Here is a 22,648-nt window from a genome sequence, read left to right on the forward strand (position 1 = left end):
CATTTTTACCAGGTACGGGTAATTTGATTATGATGTGATTTACATACTACTATTACTTGATTGTTGAAGATGATTATGTTGTAAAGTAAAGCAGAACAATGGGAGATTATTTATTGAGGACATGCAGCATAATTATTTGCATTTCCCAATGACTCTTGGTCTTTGGTTTATTTTTATTTCTGGCCTTGACCTGGTAGTGCAGGCCATAGCCAAGCACAATGTAATTATACATTGTTGAAATAAAAATCTCTTGGAGACATCAACCTTAGACTCTTGTCCTGGGGCCTTGGCTTTTGAACCCTTGTCAGCTTTTAGAATACTTTTTATTCAATTTGGTCTTTAATTGGTGTCGGTGGAAGGATTCTGGCCACCAGAATAATTATTATCCCAGTTCCAATGACTCTTTATATCTACACCGGTTCCCACCCTTCTCTTTGAACTTCTATACCTCTAGACAAAATCTCCAAAGACTACTGCAGTGGAACACAGAGCCTTGGTTTCTTGTATTTGATGGAACTCAAGTTAGTTTGCTATTTATTATAATAACAGTCTAAATAGGCCAACCTACTTATTAGGTATGTGACCTTCAGAAGTTTCTAAATCTGCCTGAGTCCTCTGCAGTCAGGATTAGAGCAAGTATCACACAGAGTCATTGTCCAGTGAAATTATATGACAGCTTTCTGTAACCTGTAAGAAATACGCAGATGTAATATGAATGTAATCACAAACAGAACAATACTCACCCAGAGAGCAGTGCTTCTCAATCTTGCTGATGAGGCATCACTTTAGTAGATTCCTCATATTGTGCTGAAACCAACAATAAAATCATTTCATTGTTACTTCAAAAATCTTATTTTGTTGTCGCGATCCACAGGATAAGGAACAGTGGCCTGAGTGTGGCTAGAGATTCTGTTTCTGATGTGGGAGTGTCATCTATCTGTTGCTTTCATTGGTTAATTAATAAAGAAACTGCTCGGCCTTTGATAGGCCAGCCCTTAAATGGGTGGAGTAGACAGAACAGAATTCTGAGAGAAAAAAAGCCGAGTCAGGCAGTCGCCATAGCTCTCCTCTCCAAGATAGATACAGGTTAAGATCTTCCGGTAAGCTACCAACTCTGTGGTGCTACACACATTATTAGAAAAGGTGGGTGGTCCTTGGACTTCCCACAGGTCAGGGAACTCTGATTGCTCTTCAAGCTGATGAGGGAGGGGGACTTGATCGGGGGAGGGGAAGGGAAGTAGGAGGCGGTGGCAGGGAGGAGGCAGAAATCCTTAATAAATAAATAAATTTAAAAAAAGAAGAAATGGGTTAATCAAGATGTGAGAATTAGCCAGTAAGAGGAAAGAGCTAATGGGTCAAGCAGTGTTTAAAAGAATACAGTTTCTGTGTAATTCTTTTGGGTAAAGTTAGCCAGTAGTCAGGAGCCCTCCCGGGTGGCATGAAGCGACCGCCGCTCCATCAACATGTTTCTCCTTCTGAGATGTGGGTGTTTCTTTTGTATAAGTTAAAATATGAGCCTAGCGCAGTGTAATCCTATAATGAAGATGAGATAGAAGTTAGGATTCTTAGTCCTGTGGACTTTGACAGGCCAAGATAGATGACTGCCATTTACTCTCAATATAAGCTTGGCTCAGTATTCAGATGTCCAAATTTTAGTTGTGGTTATAGAGGTAAAACTATGCCCTTACACTCAAATTCAGCAATAGAGCATTTGATGTGGCATGCTTAGCCCATGACAAAGAATAAAAATAAGCGAGTAAGCAAGTAAATAAATAGAAGGAAAGACTCCTAACGAGATCTAGAAGGAGTACAAAAGTTGTTAGTTAATTGGAAAAGAAGTAGAAGGGTAGAACTAAAATTAGAAAAAGTAGAAGAGATGTGTGCATGCTCTACACATGCCCTTCAATGTTTGCATTGTTACATCTAATGAATAATTTTATTTTAATTTATAATGGATAGTTTTTATCACTCTTTTAAAAAGTGAGCCAAACTCTAAAGGTGCTTGTGTATTCAGTCTGACATTCCATAAGCTTCATTACAAAAACAGTACAATTATGAGAGATTTCCCACACTAATTTATTCCGTTTAGAGCCATAAGAAATAATCTAAATATTTTTTCAGAATTTTTATGAACTCTCCAAATCTTTCTCTGTTATTTTTAATTTATTTAAATAAATGGCATTATCATTAGTAACTGGTCTATTATATCAAATTTTCCTGCATAGTTCAAATGAGCTTTTCTATAGGGGAAAAAGCAATTCAAACATTATTGATTTATTTTATCATCTCTGTGGTATCATCAAAGCAAGATTAATAAAAACTCAGAGACAAAAATTGGGGTTCAACCTGAGGAACAGAGAAGCAAAACAGTCAGTCATTGGCTTATTATCTTGACCTCAATCAGAAAATGGTGAACCTGTGTCCAGGAACCCTCAGAATAAGACTGTGGCTAAGAGCTGTCCCCTCCTCTTTTATAACACTCTCTAGTTCTGGGATTGAAGGCATGCACCACTGGTTTCTATGGCAAGCTAGTGTGGCTATGGGGATTAAGGTCTATGTCACTGTTACTTGGTCTGTAAGGCTAGTCAGTGTGATTGTTTTGCTTTTCTGATCCTCAGGCAAGCTATATTTATTAAAATATAAATGAAATGTCACTACATCTTCTCTTTTTGTCTAAAATTAAAAAAGAAGACTATAATATAAGAAAACTGTGTACAATGCATACAATAACAATATACAATATATACAGGCAATAAATACATCAATAATGTCTAGTCCATTTGTATTTGACAAATTCAGAGAAAATACTTCATCTTTTTCTTATCTTGGTGAGTCCAAAGTCTTGTATCTAATTGATTTTCTATGATGACTTGCTTTCTGCATCAGGTAAACAAGGAAAACTATAACTATAACTGTGCAGTCTTAAACTTTCTCATAGACCCAAGAAAGAAATGCTATTAACTGAGTAAGCAGAAAGTACCAGCAAGTGACTTCCAAAAAATATAAGTAATGTCAGAAACAACTGACTACCTGGACAGTCACCCAAAGTTTCTCTGCAACATTGGGACATCCATCTTCGGCCCACAAGCCTAGCATATCTGACAGACTTTTCTATGAAGTAGGAAATTGGAAAGACTGTTTTGCCTATATGGGCAGTTTCTGCGTCAGTTGTTTTCCTGCCTACCTATATTCTGCTTCTTTATTACCTAATGGTAATAAAACATATTCATAGCATATAGAGGGCATCCCATATCATATCATAATACAACTGATATAAGCAGATCCAAGACAAAGCAATCAAGAGCATTCTGAGTGAAATGAGCATCATCTACCTGTTATCTGATGGAAGACAGGGGGTTAATTTTCTGGAAGTATCTTTCATAAAGGTCAACCGTGAGAACCTTTCCAACTGGGGGTAGACACTTTTTATTCTAAGTTCTTCTTTTGTAATATTTAGATGATTTTTCTTTTATTTTATTTATTTATTTTTTTTTCAAGATAGGCTTTTTCTTTGTAACAGGCCTAGCTGTCCTGGAACTTGCTCTTGTAGACTAAGCTGGCCTCGAACTCACAGAGATCTGCCTGCCTCTTGCTCTTGAGTGCTGGAATTAAAGTTATATGCCACTATTGCCAACTTAGAAGATATTTTATTAAATTTTTGAGAATTTTATATATTGTATTCTGACCATATTCATCACCACGCCCCAATTCCTTTCTTGTCCATTCATGCCCCATACCCACCAAACTTTATATACTCATTTTTCCTTTAATCTGTAGAGTCCAACTTGTGCAGCCCATATATTCTTGGATGTACCACCATACTGGAGCATGCTTGACCTACCTGCCACCAACATGTCTTTGGAAGCAGTATGTAGTCAATCCTAGTGAGCAATCATCTGTATGTCCTAACTATTCTCATCTGTAAAACAATATAATATCAGTAATTCCTCCACAGGGCCACTGTGAGGTTGATTCAAGATATGAAGGTGGTATTCATAAGCACATAAACAATGGTCAATACATACCTGCACCTTTTGCAATTCCCTTTATTGTTATTAAAGTTGTATCTCTGTGCTGATACAGAATTATACAGAGATTAAATGCTTGATGAAGAACTGTCTTCCAGCTTGTTGGTTGTAGATTGCCCTAGCTGTCAAAGATGGTGATTCCCTCCCTTGTCAGTAGGTATCCTTAACCTCCAGATAGTCTGTCTAAGCAGGACGTTCCAAAGATTTTTGCCTAAGCAGCTGCACATTGCTTTGTCTTCCTGCAGGTAGCATCCTTACTGAGAGGGGGCATAACTGCCACCAGCAGCTGCCAAAGTAACAGCAGGAAAATACCCAATCCCTGTTATAACTTGGGAATAAATTTGTCATGTTTGGTTTAGGGACATGTCTAATTTTGAAGAATGAACATCTCCAAGACAACAGCCTCCAATATAAATATAGATTATTTTCAAGTTTGAAAAGAGTTTTGTACATTGATGGTTATATCTATTCCTTATAACAGTCTGTGGGAAAGTAAGAACAAAGTTTCATCTCCTCATTTACGCTAAAAAGTCAAAGTTGACTTCAGTTTCTGACTTGCTCATGATTACAACATATGACTTTCTTCTATTGACATCTTGCCCAGGTCTAATCCTCTATAATTGCCTCAAAATGATTTGCATTCATGTTTGCACTGAATCCTTTATTCCTCCAACCAGTCTTTCACTTGAGAGATCTTTAGGGCATATCTGCTAAGTTCCAGATGTTATGCATATTATAGAAAGTAGTACTGAAATTGTGAACAAGACAGTAGATACTATAATTGGAAAATAATCTGAAATATATTTATATAAATATATTTCATAATATATATAAATATATATTATTTAGTGACATCCTAAAAGTTAATTGACCTCAAAATTTAAAACCACATGTTATTCCTGGAAAGAAACCTAAAAGATCTTCTAACTCATTGCCATCATTTTATTAAAAGATAAAACAAAATAGAATAAAAAATGTCTCCACTAAAGTAACTGAATTAGTTTGTATTGATGTGTATTAAATTATTGTACATTTAGAAACAAAAATGACAGATGCACAGTCTTAAAATGTCCATGAGTTGGAGTCTGACTGAAATATATTTAGATATGGTTATATCTTATGAGTAAAAATCAAAGCATTGGCTCTAACAGCCCTAATCTTTTGCAATCCATGAAGGTAAATACATGTTTAAGTTCCTTCCAGTGATTTGAGGTTATAGGACCCAGGTCATCATTCTCTTTTGGTTTTTAGCTAGGAATCTTTCCAAGATGATCTTTGTCACTGTCCAATACTTTTAAACTATTCCACCCTCTTCAAAGTAGTGAATAGCATGCTTTACATAGGTTCAGATGCCTCTGACTTGAAAATTATTTCCTCTTAAGTAACACAACTAATTAGAATAAGTCCTTCCAGATAACCTCTCTATCTTTAGGTTCCTTATATAAAATAACGCAATTACTGAGATGACAGCTTATCATAATAACAGTGATAGGATATTTAATTGTGAAAAAATGCAGAGGAAGGAAGCATATTTAGAGTTTTCCCTCATATAGGAACACAGCCAGCTTACAACAGAATAGGAAAGAATATTCAGAATATTTATCTTTCTATAACAAACTAACCCACATTTAAGGGCTTAAAACAAGAATTATTGTCTAAACTCAGGATCCATTGATTAGAAATTCATATCTGGATTGTCAAAGTAATTGTTCTCTACCTACTGTCGACGGTAGCTCTCGGTTGTGTACAACTAGTAGCTGGCCAGTCATGGAGAGTCCAATAAGGCACCAATGGTACTTAAGCAGAGATGTCAGAAGGCTGTGTTTTATTGACCAACAGTTTATTTTGGGGGTCTCTGCATGTGGTCCTTGATCAGAAAGGCCAGGCAGTTCAGAATGGTCTCTGAGCATCACCAAGTGTTTTTCCAAGGGACAGAGGTGGAATCAGCTGGCTGGTTCAGTTCTGAGTGCTTAAGTCGTCTGTTCTGCCTCGTTTTATTAATAAAACCCATGGCAAATCTAATGATTTTCAAGAAGATAAACACCCTCCTGTCTCTGTAAGAAGTTTACATATAGAATACAGTTTTCATTTTTCTCTTTTAATCAAACAACTCATATTACAACAGAAGGGAGCACATTCCTTATGGGCCTTGTGAGAAAACATTTTCTAACATAAAATTGAACTTAGTTACTCAAAATTATTTTTAGTGAATTTATCTTAATATTTGAACTTATTGTTTAATGTTTCACCAAGGTACATATTCTGTTGTTTGTTTTAATAATTATTATTTTCCTTTCTTGGCTTTTCTGGGGAATGACTATAGGGGATGGTTTCACATAAGCTGCAATCATTGTCTTATTTCGTGGGTGGATATACGGTGTGGGTACCAGGAGAGAGAAAGGACATTCTGCAAGTTGCTGGAGATGTCAATTATGGAAAATTCTCCAAATGTACATTCAAGAGTTGAATAAATATCCAGAAAATAATCACTGGGCTCCTGTAAAAAAAAAACAGGCATGGAGTACTTGAACCCTATGAACTCCTGTCCTAATTGGGAGGGGGGAGCTGACGCAGAGTGCTATTTCCTGTCTCCTAAAATTAGTGTCTTCAGGGCCAGTGTTCAGCATGTTTCAAACAGTAAGATTACTTCCTTTCTTTAGTGCAGAACAACCTTGGTGGAATGAACATTCCTTTGGAGAAAGCTGAAAGAAAGATTAACATTGTTATTTTGGGCAAAGTGCAAATTCTTTCTTAAGGGGCACATTTGGGTTATAGACCACCAGGAATAATTTATGTAAGCTCAGGCAAATCACTTAATGATTCTAGTCTCAGTTTTCCATCTATTTCATAGTCCAGACCTTACACAAGAATCATTTATATCCGTGATTTTGATGTTCTGCCAGCATAGGCTCCTCAGCTGTCCCTCTCAGAATAAATTGCTACCTTGATAGATCTTGACTACCTGTTTTCTTGTATGTATATGCATGTGTGTGTGTGTGTTTTTTTTGAGCACGTGCATGAATGTGTGTTTGTGTGTGTCTTAAAGGTGATAGTTTGGGTGGTGATGACTTATTTTAAGTGTGTTTTAAAGTATCTTCTTAAATAAAAGGATCAAGTCCACAGATAAACCCAGCATAGCCTGGGGCAGCTGTCTGTCAATCACTGGAGCCTAAGGATTTCTTCCTAACCATGTGACAATCAAGTTTTGAGCTAGAGGTATTTTGGCATTTCTTATCTATTTATGGAGAAACAGAACTGGCAGTGAGTCCCAACACTCTGCTAACCCAAGGGAGCACAATTCAAATGGGGGTGGAGGTTGCATGCCTAAAGCTCCTTCTCCGCATTGTGAAATGTACTAAGGCCAGGATCAGCAGGGACATCTTCATTTCCACCCATGTTTGTCATCCTGCATTTGTAGCAGATAGGCCAGTTGACTCACTCCCAGCTGACGTAAGACAAGAAAATCAGTATCTCCAGTTTCTCTATATTGTATTTCGTTTGTTTGTTTTTCCCCCACCTCTTTTCCTGTAGCTTGAAAGTTGTTTTTTATTTGGATTAGAATCTAGAGGCTCAGGGGATTGAGATAGAAATAGAACTGAGTTCTCACAATCTTTGTAGATAGGTCTTTCTTCTGTTTGGTTTTTAATCTTCCTTCAGAAATGTCTTTCTGTGCTGCACCCCACACCGCAGCCTTACATTCAGCCTGCACATGGTGAGACATAGTCTCAATGTTGCAACACACCACTAGTGGTGATTGGTGATTTTGCCATCTCTCCTTCTTTTGTGAGCTTCGGTGTTTCATAATGTTAAAATAACAATTTAATGCTCCCTTTACACAGTATAGACAGAGAAAAAGGGTGAAGATCAAAGTATGAAATACACAAACAAAAGACCTTAAAGGTTTAATGGTGATGCAAAATGACTGCTGGTGGTTGTCTACTTTATGCTATTATTATGAGTATTTTAGTGGATTAATTTTGCAAATGCCTTATAGAATTATTGTGTTCTTATAGCAATGTCAAACCATGTAAATGTATAACAATGTAAAATTTCATTCATTTCACATATATAAATACCAAGAAAATCAAGACATAAGGCCTTGGAGATAGACAGATGGTTTGGGGTTAAGAAAAGCTGCTGCTCTTCCCAAAGACTTATGTTCAGTTCCAAATACTTAAATGAGATGGCTCACATCCACCTATAACTCCGGCAATAACTGATCATACATCTTCTGGCTTCTGCAAGCACCAGCACACATGTGTCCTACATGAGTGTGTGTGTATGTTTGTGTGCATGCCAGAATTAAAATTAAAAATTATCCTATACAAATTGGTAAGCACTGCAATCATGTGCATACAAGTAACACTAAGTGGACTGAGCACAATATGTATATATGTGTGTGTATGTATGTATGTATATATGAAATAATAACAATTAAGGAAAAAGAGGCCACAATTTCCAAAGGAAACAAGGTTGGGAGTCATCATATCTGAGAGGGATTAAAGGGAAGGAAGGGAAGAGAGAAGAAGATGTAATTATGTTTTAATTTAAAAAGTAAAAAAATAAGCACACACATACATGTATATATACATGTACACACAATAGAACCCTATCTACCTTCTATGTATGTATGTATGTATGTATGTATGTATGTATCTCTCTATCTATCTAGACAAGTATCTATATCATTTATAGCTACATCTATATCTATATCTATATCTATGTCTCTACCTGTATCTGATTTTATCTGAATCTGTATGAAGATTCTCCATGCCCCAACCTATCTTCTGATGGGCATATTTACCCTAGGTTAACTCTACCTTTGTATGGAAAATATTAATTAATTATTAATACTTTAATTTGTAGGCATAAATATATTCCTGCTACAGTACACAAGTGGAGGTGAAAGTATCACCTTCTTTCTACCTTCTGGGTTTCAGGAATTGAACTTAGGTTCTCAAGCTAAATGGCATGTACCTTTGCCCTCTGGGTAATATCACTGGCCCAAATCGGCCCTTTAAAATTAGTGCAAACTCTTCACCTTTTTCATTTCCTTTTAATTTTCGTGGTAAATACCATTCATTGTTTTGTGTAGTTGTGGTTGGCTCATCTCTCAGGATATTTCAAATGTGTGCAGACATCTGTTCTGTTGCTGATTGACTTTTGCATGCTCTCCAGCCTGGGGCTGCAATGACTACTGCAGCAATCCTAATGAATGCCTTTCAGGGTACTGTGGTTTTTTGTCGTGTACATACTAGGGGTGGAAATGCTGGCACACAAATGTTAATATGTTCATTTCACTAAATACTTTAGTAGATAATTCCATTCTTTGCTGGAACTCATTTCTTTCCCATCACTGCATAGGGAAGTTGCATTTGCTCTATGTCTTTGCCAATATTTAGCATTTTTGCTCGATTATTTTCTATCTTTTTTCTTTTTTGGCCAATTTAAATTCTATCTTAGCTGTTCATCAGAAGTTTTTATTACTAAAATTTTGACTTATATCTTAATAATGAACAAAAGTAGAATTTCATACGCTTACTAGCTACTTGTTAAATGAAAGGCCTGCTTCTATCATTTACCCGTCTTCCATTTTTGGTGGTGACTTGTTAGGGAGCTATGGTGCTTTACGTGGTGTCTTAAATTTTTAAAAGTTTTACAACCAATTCCATAGACTGGGTGTCACATAATTAGCTAAATCCATTTTCCCTTGTTCTGGAGGCCTGGAATTTCAAAACTAAAGTATCTACACAAATGCCTGAGGAGGAATTTCTGGTCCCTATAACTGTCTATAATAGAAGACTTCACGGGTCTCTTTTGGTCCCCATATATAAAACCACTAATTGCACTCATGAGGACTCCATTTTCTTGGTCTCATCACCCCCAAGCCCCACCTACATTGCTTTGAAAACTGAGATGTCAGTTGATGGATTTAGGGGACACTGAGGGTGGAGATCGGAACCTTCCCGAAGCAGGACACAAACAATCTGACCATAGCTTAGGTTAACAATGAAATATTTTGTTGGCTAGATGTACATTAATTCATTGTGTTGTCTCTAAGTTCAATATTTTTTCTGGGTATGGTTTAATCTTAGCCTTTTTCTGTTAATATTTTTTTACTCTGTGGTAAGTGCTTTAAAGAAAGTATTTGCCTTTTTATTAAATTATTTAGTCCTTGTTGCTTCTTACTTCTCACAGATCTCCCATCGTTTGTTTTGACTTGATAGAATAGAAGCAATTTTTATCAAATTTCCATTGTTTAATATTAACTCAGCCATCAGCACTTACTGAATTTTTCTTTCTTTCTTTCTTTCTTTTCTTTTTTTTTCTTGGTTGTTTTCAAGACAGGGTTTCTCTGTAGTTTTGGAGCCTGTCCTCCAACTAGCTCTTGAAGACCAGGCTGGCCTCGAACTCGTGGAGATCAGTCTGCCTCTGATCCCCAAGTACTGGGATTAAAGGCGTGTGCCACCACCACCCAAAGAATTTTTCTTTCTTACAGGTTTTTTTTTTTTTTGCCATTATATAACTACTGATTTCCAAGGAACCATTTACCATGTGAGCTCAGGGGCGGGAACACAATCCCTCTTTTCATAAGAGATTCTGAACACCTACTGTATGTCTGAAATGTATATGCCTTCTCTTATCTGACGTTCAGAACAACCATGCAAGGAATATGCTATTGTTCCGTTTCTGTATTGGAGACAACAGAAGCTTAAACAGAACAAGTAATTAGTTCAAGGTTGAATAATGTACTCATTAATACAATTTTTTCTTCTTCTCTGACTCCAATGCCCATGGCTAGTCTACCTCTTTCTTTCAAAAGCATTCTAGTGGCAAAGTTCATCAGAACTGTGGAGAATGAGTATCCAGTGATACTAGACTATTAAATTATAATCACTTGGGCTGTTTTAGTATCACGGAAAAATATTTTCACAGGGGACATTTTCAGTATGTGATTATTCTTTGCCCTCAATAACAGCAACGGCTAGTACTTATCACTTCCTTGCACTGGAAACTCTCAGAAACTTTTCACATTCAGGTTAGCTCTGAAAACAAAGCACAAGGTTGATCTTATGATCTTCAGTAGGTAGGTAAGAGAGCTGAGAGTCAGGGCTGAGAACAGTGACTCGGTAACACTAAGCCTTCCTTTCTTTCTTCGTGGGCACATTTCACATATGTAAGCCAGGTAAGGTGCTTGCCTGATAAGCATGGATACCTGGCTTCTCTCACTAGCACACATGTTAAGAAAAACCTCCCCTCTTAATTCATGCTCACAGTCCCTGCACGGGAAAGAGAGAGAGAGAGGTGGATCTTGGGAGCTCAGTGAATGACAAGTCTAGACTAACCAGCAAGCTTTTTTCTCCAGTGCTCCGGAGACCCTGGCACATGAAATGTGGTGGGCTCCTGAGGAAACACTGGTTAGCCTGTGGCTTCCAAGTGCTCAGGCACACATGTGTATTCACACAAACACACATACACACACTCAAACACATATGTGAAAATGTGCCCACAAAGAAAGAAAGGAAGGCTTAGTGTCGAAGAGTTCGCAACTCATTCAAGGTCAAACATCTAAGACCAAATAGTCAGTGCAAATGCAGTTCTGTTTAACTGGTTTCTACACTGTGATCACCAAAGCATTGACCTACGCCGCTGTTGTGCCACTTCAAGGTCAAAACAGGCCCTAGGCTATGGTTAGGCCCCTTTCTCTTCCTCAGTCTGAGACTTTAATCCTGCGTATCTACTGCCCAGGACAAACAGCACACTCCAACAGCATCCACATGGGAGCCCCTGCTGCCTTCAGCTCCTTTTTGTGTCTCTGAGAGGCTCCTTCCATCACCTGTCTTCAGTACTTCTATGCCCCAGAGCAAAACTCTGAATTTGAATATGCAGCTGACGTTGCCTGTCACCTCCTTCCAGACACAGAACAGTGTAATTGCAAAAATTGTTTTATAATCCTCGCCAATTAAGTTTCTGACAACCTAATTTCAAAGACCAGGTTGGATTTCGACTTTGTAGCTTGACTTCTTCCTCTTTCCACACTCACACCTGCCCCTATGCAAGCATGCTTACACACTTACTGCCTTCACTCCACAGTTCCAGACTAGAAAATGTCCTTAGCAAGTCAGGACAGCACACAGCTCTCCTTTTGGTCTTTCCTTCCTCGTTTTCATGTGCTGCTCATTGAGGCTCTGAGATCATGTGAAGGACTGAGGAGAAACAGGCTATTAAGACCTTGGAGGAAACTCAAATAGCACAATGAGTAAAAGAAAAATATTTGTTCCGGGAAAGTGATGAACAGAATGAGCCTGATGGCTAGTTATAATTCAAACTAGCATAGCCATGAACCAATACTCCAGGGTTCTGATACTACAGACATATGCAAGTATGATCAAAACCGTTCTTTAAAAATATGCATAAGCATGGCTGCACAGTTGCACACACTCTCACATATGTATGTATGTATGTATACATGCTGACATTCATGTGCAATGTACACAAAGCAGTGCATACCTGATACCTCCAGTTTCAGCCTGTTTTCTGGACAGTGTACACTTTGTGGAGCCATGCAGCTTTACCTAGATACCCACTATAATGTCAAAAAAAGCACCTAGAAACACACAGGACATAAATAAAAGAATGATTTGTATTTCCACTTTTTTTTTAATTTCCTCTCCAATTTTAAAAACATACTTCTATTAAACAAATAGGCCATAAGGATTATAGCTTTCTATTTTAGCCTAGGTGCAACCCCCCAACCCCTTGGCACTAGATTTGTGTGATCTCCCCTAAAATGCCACAGGCCAGGCACCACATTCCCAGCTTAGGCAAAACCTCCAATTAAAATCAGCAGGGAGGTTGCTTGAATTACGAATCCCAGCCAGGACTCCCCAGCCTGATGGTTCTGAAAGGGAGATGTGAGCCTTTAAACAACGGATGGGAAGCCCTGGGTGGCAAAGCCTCTGTCCTCCAAATAACAAGGGACTCATGCTGTGTCGCTAGGAGACCTGTCAGGTTGCCAGAACTTCCTGGCTGAGGCAAAGACAGGACCTGCAGGGAAGCAGCTGAGGTGTCTCCAGGGTTCTGAGATGGTTTGGATCCACTCTGGGGTTTAGAGGGCAAGCAATATATACTATGATCACTAAGAGTGTGCTGAGATCATAGTTAGAAATGTTGAACTCTGGCCATTTCTATGCTGTGTGGCCATGGGTCAGTGACAGTCCTTCTCCGGTTTTATCACCCCTGTCAGTGATGGTGTTATGCCGAAATCTGTGAAGTCCCCCAAAAGCCAACAAGGAGACTGATTCCCGTATGTAAAAGCAAAGAGGCTTTATTTAATGCAAGTTTGCAAACTCGGTCTCTCCGCATGTCCAACGTATTGGAATAAACGGAGAGCCCCGAGCACAGTTAGAGTTGGGTTTTTATAGTAATAAAGGTGGGGCTGAGGAGTTTCTGAGGTTCAGGACCCTTGATTGGCTGACATTTATCTAGGGATGTCCTCGTGAGTGTGTGCTGACAGGTGGTCCTATCTACAGCGGTTGGAACGTTAGGCCTTTCCTTTGGATGGTCTGTTCCTGGATGATGCTCAGGTAATCTTAGTTTATGGTCCTTCCTGCAACCAGGTATTGCTTCAGGGTAAACTACTGAGACTCAGGCCTCCATCAAACTTATAGATGGCTAAGTCCTACTCTGTCAGGTGATAATGTTTGGAAGTAAAGATCATCCTTTGGGTGATTTGTTTATATTTAACTTATCATGGCTGCCTCCTACAGTGTGGAAATCAGAAGCAAATCCTATCTCATGCAGGTGAAAAGATAACTGCTGTGATCTAGAGGTACCGTAAAGTTTTGGCTCTCCGTGTCATCAACCCAGTGATATCCAGTTGAAAGAGATAGGCTGGTGATTTGAAAGTGTGTGTGTGTGTGTGTCTGTGTGTGTGAGTGTGTCTGTATGTGTCTGTGTGTGTGTGTTTGAGCTCTCTAAGCCACTGTGGGTGCTAGTCAGACAAGCACCAGATTTTACCAGCTAGGAAGTGACCATTCAGCTTCCCGTCCTCATTTCTCTTACTCTCTCCCACCCTCTATCTTCTGTCTTTCTCTCCCTACTCCTCTCCCCTCCCTTCACTCCAACTCCCATCAGAATGAATTGAATATGTCATCCAACAGAAAGATGCTGATTTGGCTGCAAATGGAAGGATCTGTGGCTGGATCCCCGGGGACAGAGAAAGGCATTTTAAAACATGGTTCTAGCTGCCTCATACTGACTGCATAAAGGTGTTCTGTGTGAGCCCGGTGAGACCCTTCCATACAGAACTGGCCTATTAAGCTGCTTCCCTGTCTCCAACATTGAGGTGGCTGTCACCAGCTAGCCTGAAAAATGGTATTTATAGATCACAGTCCCTCCTACCCCTGGTCCCCATCGTCTCCCTGAGCACTCATCAGACAGTTCCAATTATCTGTGAAAGGAGAAGAGAGACCCCAGAAGGTTCAGAGGAAGCAAGGCAAGTGATAATAGGTTCTTACATGCTCAGACTTTCTGTTATTTCCCCATTCTGTCCATTTGTTTCTCTCCTTATGGCTACTCCTTCTTTGTTCTCCTTGTTGCTTTAATACCATATTATGGTGTATAGCACCCAGTGTACCTATACTAGATGTCTAAAGGTTGGTATTGGAATGGTATGTTACCTCATTTTCAGGTTCCCATTATCTTCTGCCACACCACGGTGGTGACGTGTGACACTCAGGGGAAGAGTGTATATGAACACTTCCTATCACCATCCGTGACACACAGTAGTACCTATTACTGGCACAGCATGAAATCCCTCCTCTGGCTTGGAGTTCCACCTCCAATGGCAGTTTTACTACTCAGATCACTAGGTGGAGATGGAGAAGATATAGGACATTATCTTGATTAGGCTGATTTACTGTTTGAAGTTGTGTGTATTAAAAAAAATCAGTGTGTATACGCATGTGCAGACATGCACAAACATACCACACACACACCACACACACACACACACACACACACACAAAGAGAGAGAGAGAGAGAGAGAGAGAGAGAGAGAGAGAGAGAGAGAGAGGAAATGGACTGGGCTTTTTTTTCAGGTTTTAATCTTCTCAAAATGAAGTATTTAAAAGCAACAAGATGCTCACCGACCTCTGGACTAACAGTCACCAACAACACTGCTCTGACTCTTTCTGATGCACCCACTCTTGTATAAAAGAAAGGAGATGAGTCACTAATCCATGTCCCAGCCTATGACTCTCTGCTATCTACATTCTCTGACTCTTGTAACTGATGGTAAATGAACCTGTTCTATCTTGCCCACTCTCATTGTGCCATATATTCTGCCCAGTAGCTCCCATGTACCCTTCCCCAACATGAAGTCCTTTCTCCCCTCTGTCAGGGCACTTTCCCCTCTGCTTCCTCTTTCCTGGGCCTTGCCCTCCTTCACACCACTTCCCTTCTGGGTCCTGGTGCTGTGTCATTAATGCCCCCTTTGATACAGCCCACAACCTCATGATTATTCCAAGCTCAGGAGACGCAGGTGCCATGCAGCCTGGTAATGTGTCTCAGAGGGCCTCTGTCCCCAATTCCTCCTCCCTGACAAGGCTGGAATCCTAATTCCCCAGCAGCCCCCTTGCTTGTAGCAGCATCACCAGGAACTTTCATCTTTTTTATTTTCCTCACCGAGGATTCTGAGAGTTCCACCACAATGAAGCATTGATAGGAGGAGCGGGGGCTGTGATCCCTACAAAGGGTCCCAAAGATGAGACACGAGAAAGGGGGCGCTCTACGGGGTTATAGAATGCCTTGCAGATGGGAACAGAGGCGATCTAAATGGGGTACTGTGCTGTCACTTGGAGAGGGAGTGACAGGGGCAAGTGTGGGCCATTTGAAAGAAGCATTTTGTCAGATGTAACCACGCAATCGCAGCCGCGTGGAGAGCCCCTGCAGCTCGCAAAAAATATCAGATGACTCATACGCCAATATTCAGTCAATGTTCGGATTTGGGAAGTGAGAGCCACACAGCTCATTATGATTCTTGCTTCGTTTCCTGAAAGCTGGGCCTGCTGCTCTCCAGGCTGTAATAGGATTGGTCTCACGAAGCAAAGACCAGAGAGGCCTGCGGCTGTGTGGGCGGATGGTATGGAAAACTAATACTGCGCTCTTGTGGGAAAGGGAGAAGTTTGTTTTCTTTCTTCTTTTATTTCTTTTCGTTAATAAAACGTAAAAAGAAAAATATTAATATTCTTTGTTCGTTCATTCAGCAAACATTTGTAAAGCTATCTATATTGTGTGCTAGTTGCTGGGGGAAGATGGGTCCCACCTGCCAAACCTGAGGAGCTGGAGGAGAAAGGAGAAAAATGAGGCAGAGTTTAAGTGCAATACCTTGGGGTGTTGTGAGGGAGGTTTCATTACCAGGTGGGGATGGTTCTGTGGATTAAATAGGTAGACAGTTTTAGGAAGCTAATTATTCCACCATTTTTCTCAGCAGATAAGCAACTTCTTTATAGCCTAAGTCAGTCCGGCAGCCATTTCAACAGTATCCATTTTCAAATGACTGTAACAAAATGGCTTCCTTTAGACTTCAGAGCATCCCAGAGAGGGCTTCAGGACCTTCAAAAGAAGAGTTATTCTCTGAGATATGAGCACTGTGTATTATTACCTTTTGTTTTTTGTAATTACTGTATGCTAGACTTTTCTCAGCACTTTAAATATATCATCTGAGCATTCCTCGTAGAAGACTCTTGAGAAAGACTTTATTATCCTCATTTTAGCAAAGAAGGGCAAGGATTCAAGAGATGCAATGACTCAGTCCTAGGATAGTTTTCATTTTTTTTGTTGTTGTTTCCTTTTCTTTTTCTTTTTGTCTTTTGTTTGTTTCGGTTTTTTTTTTTTCCTCTGACTTCAGTTTTGCTTGAACCAACAACATCCAAGCTCTTCAGCTTTAGTTTCTACTGTCTCCCCAATGACGTGGGGGTTTATGATTTGGTGATTGTAAGTCAGGACTACCAGTAATAGGGCAGACCGTTTGCTAACATATTCCAGCACAGGATGCTGGATTCAGATGAGCGTCTCTTTACAGCTTCATAGCACTGGACGATATGAAATATGGACTTCATTATAACTACTATCACAGCCCTTTCATGTAGTCTTAAGAAAGGATTTTAATTTTTCCCTTTAAATTTTGGGTTTTTTTTGTTTTGTTTTGTTTTGTTTTTCGAGACAGGGTTTCTCTGTGGTTTTGGAGCCTGTCCTGGAACTAGCTCTTGTAGACCAGGCTGGTCTGGAACTCACAGAGATCCGCCTTCCTCTGCCTCCCGAGTGCTGGGATTAAAGGCGTGTGCCACCACTGCCCGGCTCCCTTTAAATTTTGGATTGACAGATAATGCCCAAAGCAAAGTGAATGTGTCTGGAGACTTCCCTTCTCACTGGTCATATGATTTTAAGTCTATCATTTAGCCTTGCAGCTTCTGTGGTCATGCTTGTAAAACAAACGGACAATTCCTTTGCAAGAAATCAAGAGCTGAGTTTTGTTGAACACTTAATGCCTACCAAATTCAAAACTAGATTTTACATTAAAAGTATCATGTAAGCCGGGCTGTGGTGGCGCACGCCTTTAATCCCAGCACTCGGGAGGCAGAGGCAGGCGGATCTCTGGGAGTTCGAGGCCAGCCTGGTCTACAAGAGCTAGTTCTGGGACAGGCACCAAAGCTACAGAGAAACCCTGTCTCCAAAAAAAACAAAAACAAACAACAACAACAACAAAAAAATCATGTGACTTTTTAATCTGTTTTAATTGTTCTTATTGTGCTGTACATTTTCCCCCACTCTCCTCCCTTCCTTCCCTTCTCCCCTTCTACCTTGTCTCGTGATCCCCCACACTCCCAATTTACTCAGGAGATCTTGTCTTTTTCCAGTTCCCATGTAGATTATATCTGTGTAGGTCTCTCAGGGTCCTCATTGTTGTCCAGGTTCTCTGGGATTGTGAATTGCAGGCTGATTTCTCTTTGCTTTATGCCTAAAATCCAGTTATGAGTGAGTACATAATATATTTGTCTTTCAAAGTCTGGGCTACTTCACTCAATATGTTTTTTTTTTTCTAGATTTATTCATTTAACTGAAAATTTCAAGATGTCATTTTTTTACCCCTGAGTAGTACTCCATTGTGTCAATGTACCACATTTTCTTTATCCATTCTTCGGTTGAGGGATATCTCAGTTGTTTCCAGGTTTTAGCTATTATTAACAATGCTGCTACAAAAATAGTTGAGCACATGTCCTTGTGTTATGATTGAACATCCTTTGGATATATACCCAAAAGTGCTTTTTCTGGGTCCTGAGGTAGATTGTTTCTTAATTTTCTCAGAAATTGCCATACTGATTTCCAAAGTAGCTGTACAAGTTTGCTCTCCTGTTAGCAATGGAGAAGCGTTCCCCTTGCCTCACATCCTCTCCAACATAAGTTGTCATCAGTGTTTTTGATCTTGGTCACTATGACAGATGTAAGATGGAATCTCATGTAATCTTTATAACAGCCCTGTGTGGCAGAAGTGAGTGGGAAGGCTAAAGAAACTGTCTACTGCCTCCTCTGTTCATGTATAGAGGAGCCAAAATTTCATGAAATCTCTGGTGATACTTGAATCTCAAGTCATTGTCTGGGTGTTGTTGGTAGATACAAGTGAGAAGCTGGGAGTAAAAATGGCCTGTGCAGGATAAAGACTGCTAGGCAGATATATAGAACTATTCATAACATGAAAGACAGCGGAGAGATGACTTCCATAGGAATTAAAATGAAAAAATGAGAGGCCTCTGGACTGACTGCCTTGCATATTTTTTTATGTATTCTTACGCTACTTCTCATTGGCTCACAGATCTGTCATCATTGAAATATATATATATATATATATATATATATATATATATATAATATATATATATATATATTATCATTCACAGAGTGGTAAAGCAGTATTCAGGAGATCTAGAGATACAGTTTGCAATAGAAATGCCTCACAATTAAGAATTTAGAACTCTGGACACCAGAGGAACATATACCTTTATTGCATGTTATGAAAAGCCACTGTGAGAATCATGCCAGGTGATTTGTATGTTTGTATGGAAGCACTCATGAATTCTGGAATATGATGCAATTAAGCTTTTTCATGTTGTTGCTAGCAGGGTTGGGTATCGCATAACCTCATTAAAGAAAGGCGGGGAGAGTACTAAATTCTCTGATGCTTACATAAAAAAAAAAAATGACCCTCAAATCTTTCCAATGGATTTTTTGTTCATGATTTGTTTTCATCCAGAAAGGGTTTTCATGTTTAGACACTACATTTCCTAAACCAAATTTCTCAGTGTTTATTGTATAGTGCAATGTACAGAAGTGGATGGAAACCCCAAATTTAGTCTAACTCCTCTTCTTTAAAGATGTCCTCAGAGAATGTTAGAGAGGCAAAGTACAAACTGATACAACTGCTTTCTGGCACTATGCAGAATAGCAATGTATTTATTAATCACTCTAAGCCCCTTACTTATTTGTTGAGAGGCTCCAACTTGCATGGTCAGTTGTGTAACTTCATTCATTATAGCTAACATTTTTCATTTTCCTTCTTTTTCACAGGACAATTCAGCAGTGGCTTGCACGGGTCCAGTCACTTCTCTACTGCAATGAGAATGGCTTCTGGGGAACCTTCCTGGAGAGCCAGAGGAGTTGTGTGTGCCATGGTAGTACCACACTGTGCCAGCGCCCGATCCCATGCATCATAGGTGGGAACAACAGCTGTGCCATGTGCAGCCTGGCAAACATCTCACTCTGTGGCTCTTGCAATAAGGGCTACAAGCTATACAGAGGCCGCTGCGAACCACAGAATGTGGATTCTGAGCGGAGCGAGCAGTTCATTAGCTTTGAGACCGACCTGGACTTCCAGGACTTGGAATTGAAGTACCTGTTGCAGAAGATGGACTCACGCCTCTATGTTCACACTACCTTCATCAGCAATGAGATTCGCCTTGATACATTCTTTGACCCTCGGTGGCGCAAGCGCATGTCCCTCACTCTCAAGAGCAACAAGAACCGCATGGACTTCATCCACATGGTGATTGGCATGTCCATGCGTATCTGTCAGATGCGCAACAGCAGCCTGGACCCCATGTTCTTTGTCTATGTCAATCCTTTCAGCGGCAGCCATTCAGAGGGCTGGAACATGCCCTTTGGGGAATTTGGCTACCCACGTTGGGAGAAGATCCGTCTGCAAAACAGCCAATGCTACAACTGGACTCTCTTGCTGGGCAATCGGTGGAAAACTTTTTTTGAGACTGTCCATATTTACCTGCGTAGTCGGACTCGGCTACCTACCCTACGTAATGAGACCGGCCAGGGCCCCGTGGACCTGTCGGATCCCTCCAAGAGGCAATTCTACATTAAGATATCCGACGTGCAGGTGTTCGGGTACAGCCTGAGGTTCAATGCTGACCTCCTTAGAAGTGCCGTGCAACAAGTGAATCAGTCCTACACACAGGGTGGTCAATTCTATTCCTCTTCATCTGTGATGCTCCTCATGTTGGACATTCGGGACCGAATAAATCGTCTGGCCCCTCCAGTGGCTCCAGGAAAGCCCCAGCTGGACTTGTTTTCCTGTATGCTGAAGCACCGCCTGAAGCTAACTAACAGTGAGATTATCAGGGTGAACCATGCCTTGGACCTCTACAATACTGAGATCCTCAAACAGTCCGACCAGATGACAGCCAAACTCTGCTAACTGGGGACCCTTCGCCGTGGACTTTCCCTTCTGTTGTACACACAACAGAATGAAACAAATCAAAACAAAATAAAACACACACACACAAACACAATTTGTAAAATGTAATTAATATTCAAAAGAAAGGAGGAAAAAAATCTTCAATTGTTGGAAACTGAAGTGTTCTAGCAACTGAATAAAACTGTGGGGGCATGTCTGTTACTACTATATTCTGTCATGAAGAAGGGTCTCAGACTTTTGTGGAGCTTGGAGATGGTGGCTTCTTGGGCCTCAGGTGCTGTGTGGAGGGGGGGAGAAGGGAAGAGCATATGCAATGAATTGTAAAGACCTCTGCTGTGCAGGTGCTAAGATTAAACACTAAAAGAGAAAGAAAGAGATCTATGTAATGTACCTCTGACACTGCCATTTTTCCTTGTGAGAGGAAATGGACGTAGATAAAGAAGATATTTCTTCTGTTAAGAGTTCTTCCCTCTTTATGCTTAATTCTTTGTGTTTCTTTTGATGCTTTGATGTGGTTGGGGGTTGCAAGAGCATTGCAGTCTTACAAAGTCTATATGGCTTCTTTACTTCTAAATAAATGGAAGCTAATGGAAGCTGGCTACTAGGTGGGGCTGGGAAAACAGGAACTGGCACAGTTCTAGAAGAGTGAATAACCTTAGATACTAGCCTTTCAAACCAAATAGTTTAGAAATTAGGGCATTCTCATGAAAACACCCATAAAACTGCCCCAACATGGGTTTGAATCTGACCTTCTGGTTCACTAGGCAACACCACTTCTTTCTAAGCACTCTGAACACTGGCTTTATGCTTCAAATGTTTTTACTAAAGGGAAAAAGATTTCTCTATCCAAGATTGTGTTTGACAGTTGTTTTGCTTGCATAGAGAAACATTTTTCCACCTACTTTCTCTAAAAAGACATATAGTATCATATTGTTCAGAAATGGTTTTAAATTGACTATAGCCAGTGACCAAGTAATAACACTAACAATCATAATATTAATGATAATGTAAATTTTAGTGTTGTATTAGATTATGAAAGGCTCCTCAAATACTTTTTAATTACTGTTGGAATAACTTTAATACACATGAGCACATGTGCACCTGCATCACCCTCCTGCCACACATGTATGCTCAGTAGAAACACTGTCACTTCTCAGGAGCAACTTGGGTTGAGTAGAATGAGAAACACAAAAATGCATGCTCTTCTCAAAACACTTCTGTGGAAAATTTATGCAGACCTTGCTTAGTAGCCTTAGGAGATGAGCATTTGCTTTTTCACTAGGTGGTATCTGTGAGAGGCACTTGTTTGCAATCTAGATAGTCGTTTGTGCATTGGGAGTGAAATATAGAATCGTGAAAGTATGCAGTTGAGACTGGAAACATTCTGGTCTAAGTCATCACTGTTCACTGTTTGCTTGCCTGGACAGGAAACTGCTTAGTTCTGTTTTAGATTTTCCTTGACTGCTGCTTTCTCCAAAGGGAAGCAATAATTTTCATTTCAGCTTATGTTACAAAAACTATCTAATAATTAGATATCACTTCATACTTCGCACATACCTCATACCAGCACATGCTGGCTTTAGTTCTATTACGTGCATTTGTCTTTCATGATGTATTCTCCACAGTCTAGATGTTACCAGTGCACCATAGGAATCCCATTATTGATACCTTAAAGTGAAAAATGGGGGCTTCAGTGTACAAAAGAAAAATTTCCTGACTTTTTAAAGCGAGGCTGAGGGGCGGAAGATTATTTATTCCTAAAACTGTAAATTAAAATTTAAATATTCTCATTTTTGGTTTGAATTAGCATACATTTACATTTTGTGATGACTAAAACATGCTTGCATAGGTTTTT

The 22,648-nt window shown here is 39.8% G+C and overlaps 1 protein-coding gene across 1 annotated transcript in view; it reads left to right on the plus strand.

Moving 5' to 3' along the window:
• Positions 1-21,252, plus strand: part of Brinp1 (BMP/retinoic acid inducible neural specific 1) — a 179,538-nt gene extending 158,286 nt beyond the window's left edge. Inside the window, exon 8 of the mRNA XM_041632489.1 lies at positions 19,656-21,252. Coding sequence (XP_041488423.1) covers positions 19,656-20,793 — 1,138 coding nt within the window. The 3' untranslated portion in view covers positions 20,794-21,252. The remainder of the gene's footprint in view (positions 1-19,655) is intronic.
• Positions 21,253-22,648: the final 1,396 nt, after the last annotated feature.

This window comes from Microtus oregoni, unplaced genomic scaffold, assembly GCF_018167655.1.
Source record: "Microtus oregoni isolate MIOR12 unplaced genomic scaffold, Mior012 000041F_ref0000270, whole genome shotgun sequence".
Lineage (NCBI taxonomy): Eukaryota > Metazoa > Chordata > Mammalia > Rodentia > Cricetidae > Microtus > Microtus oregoni.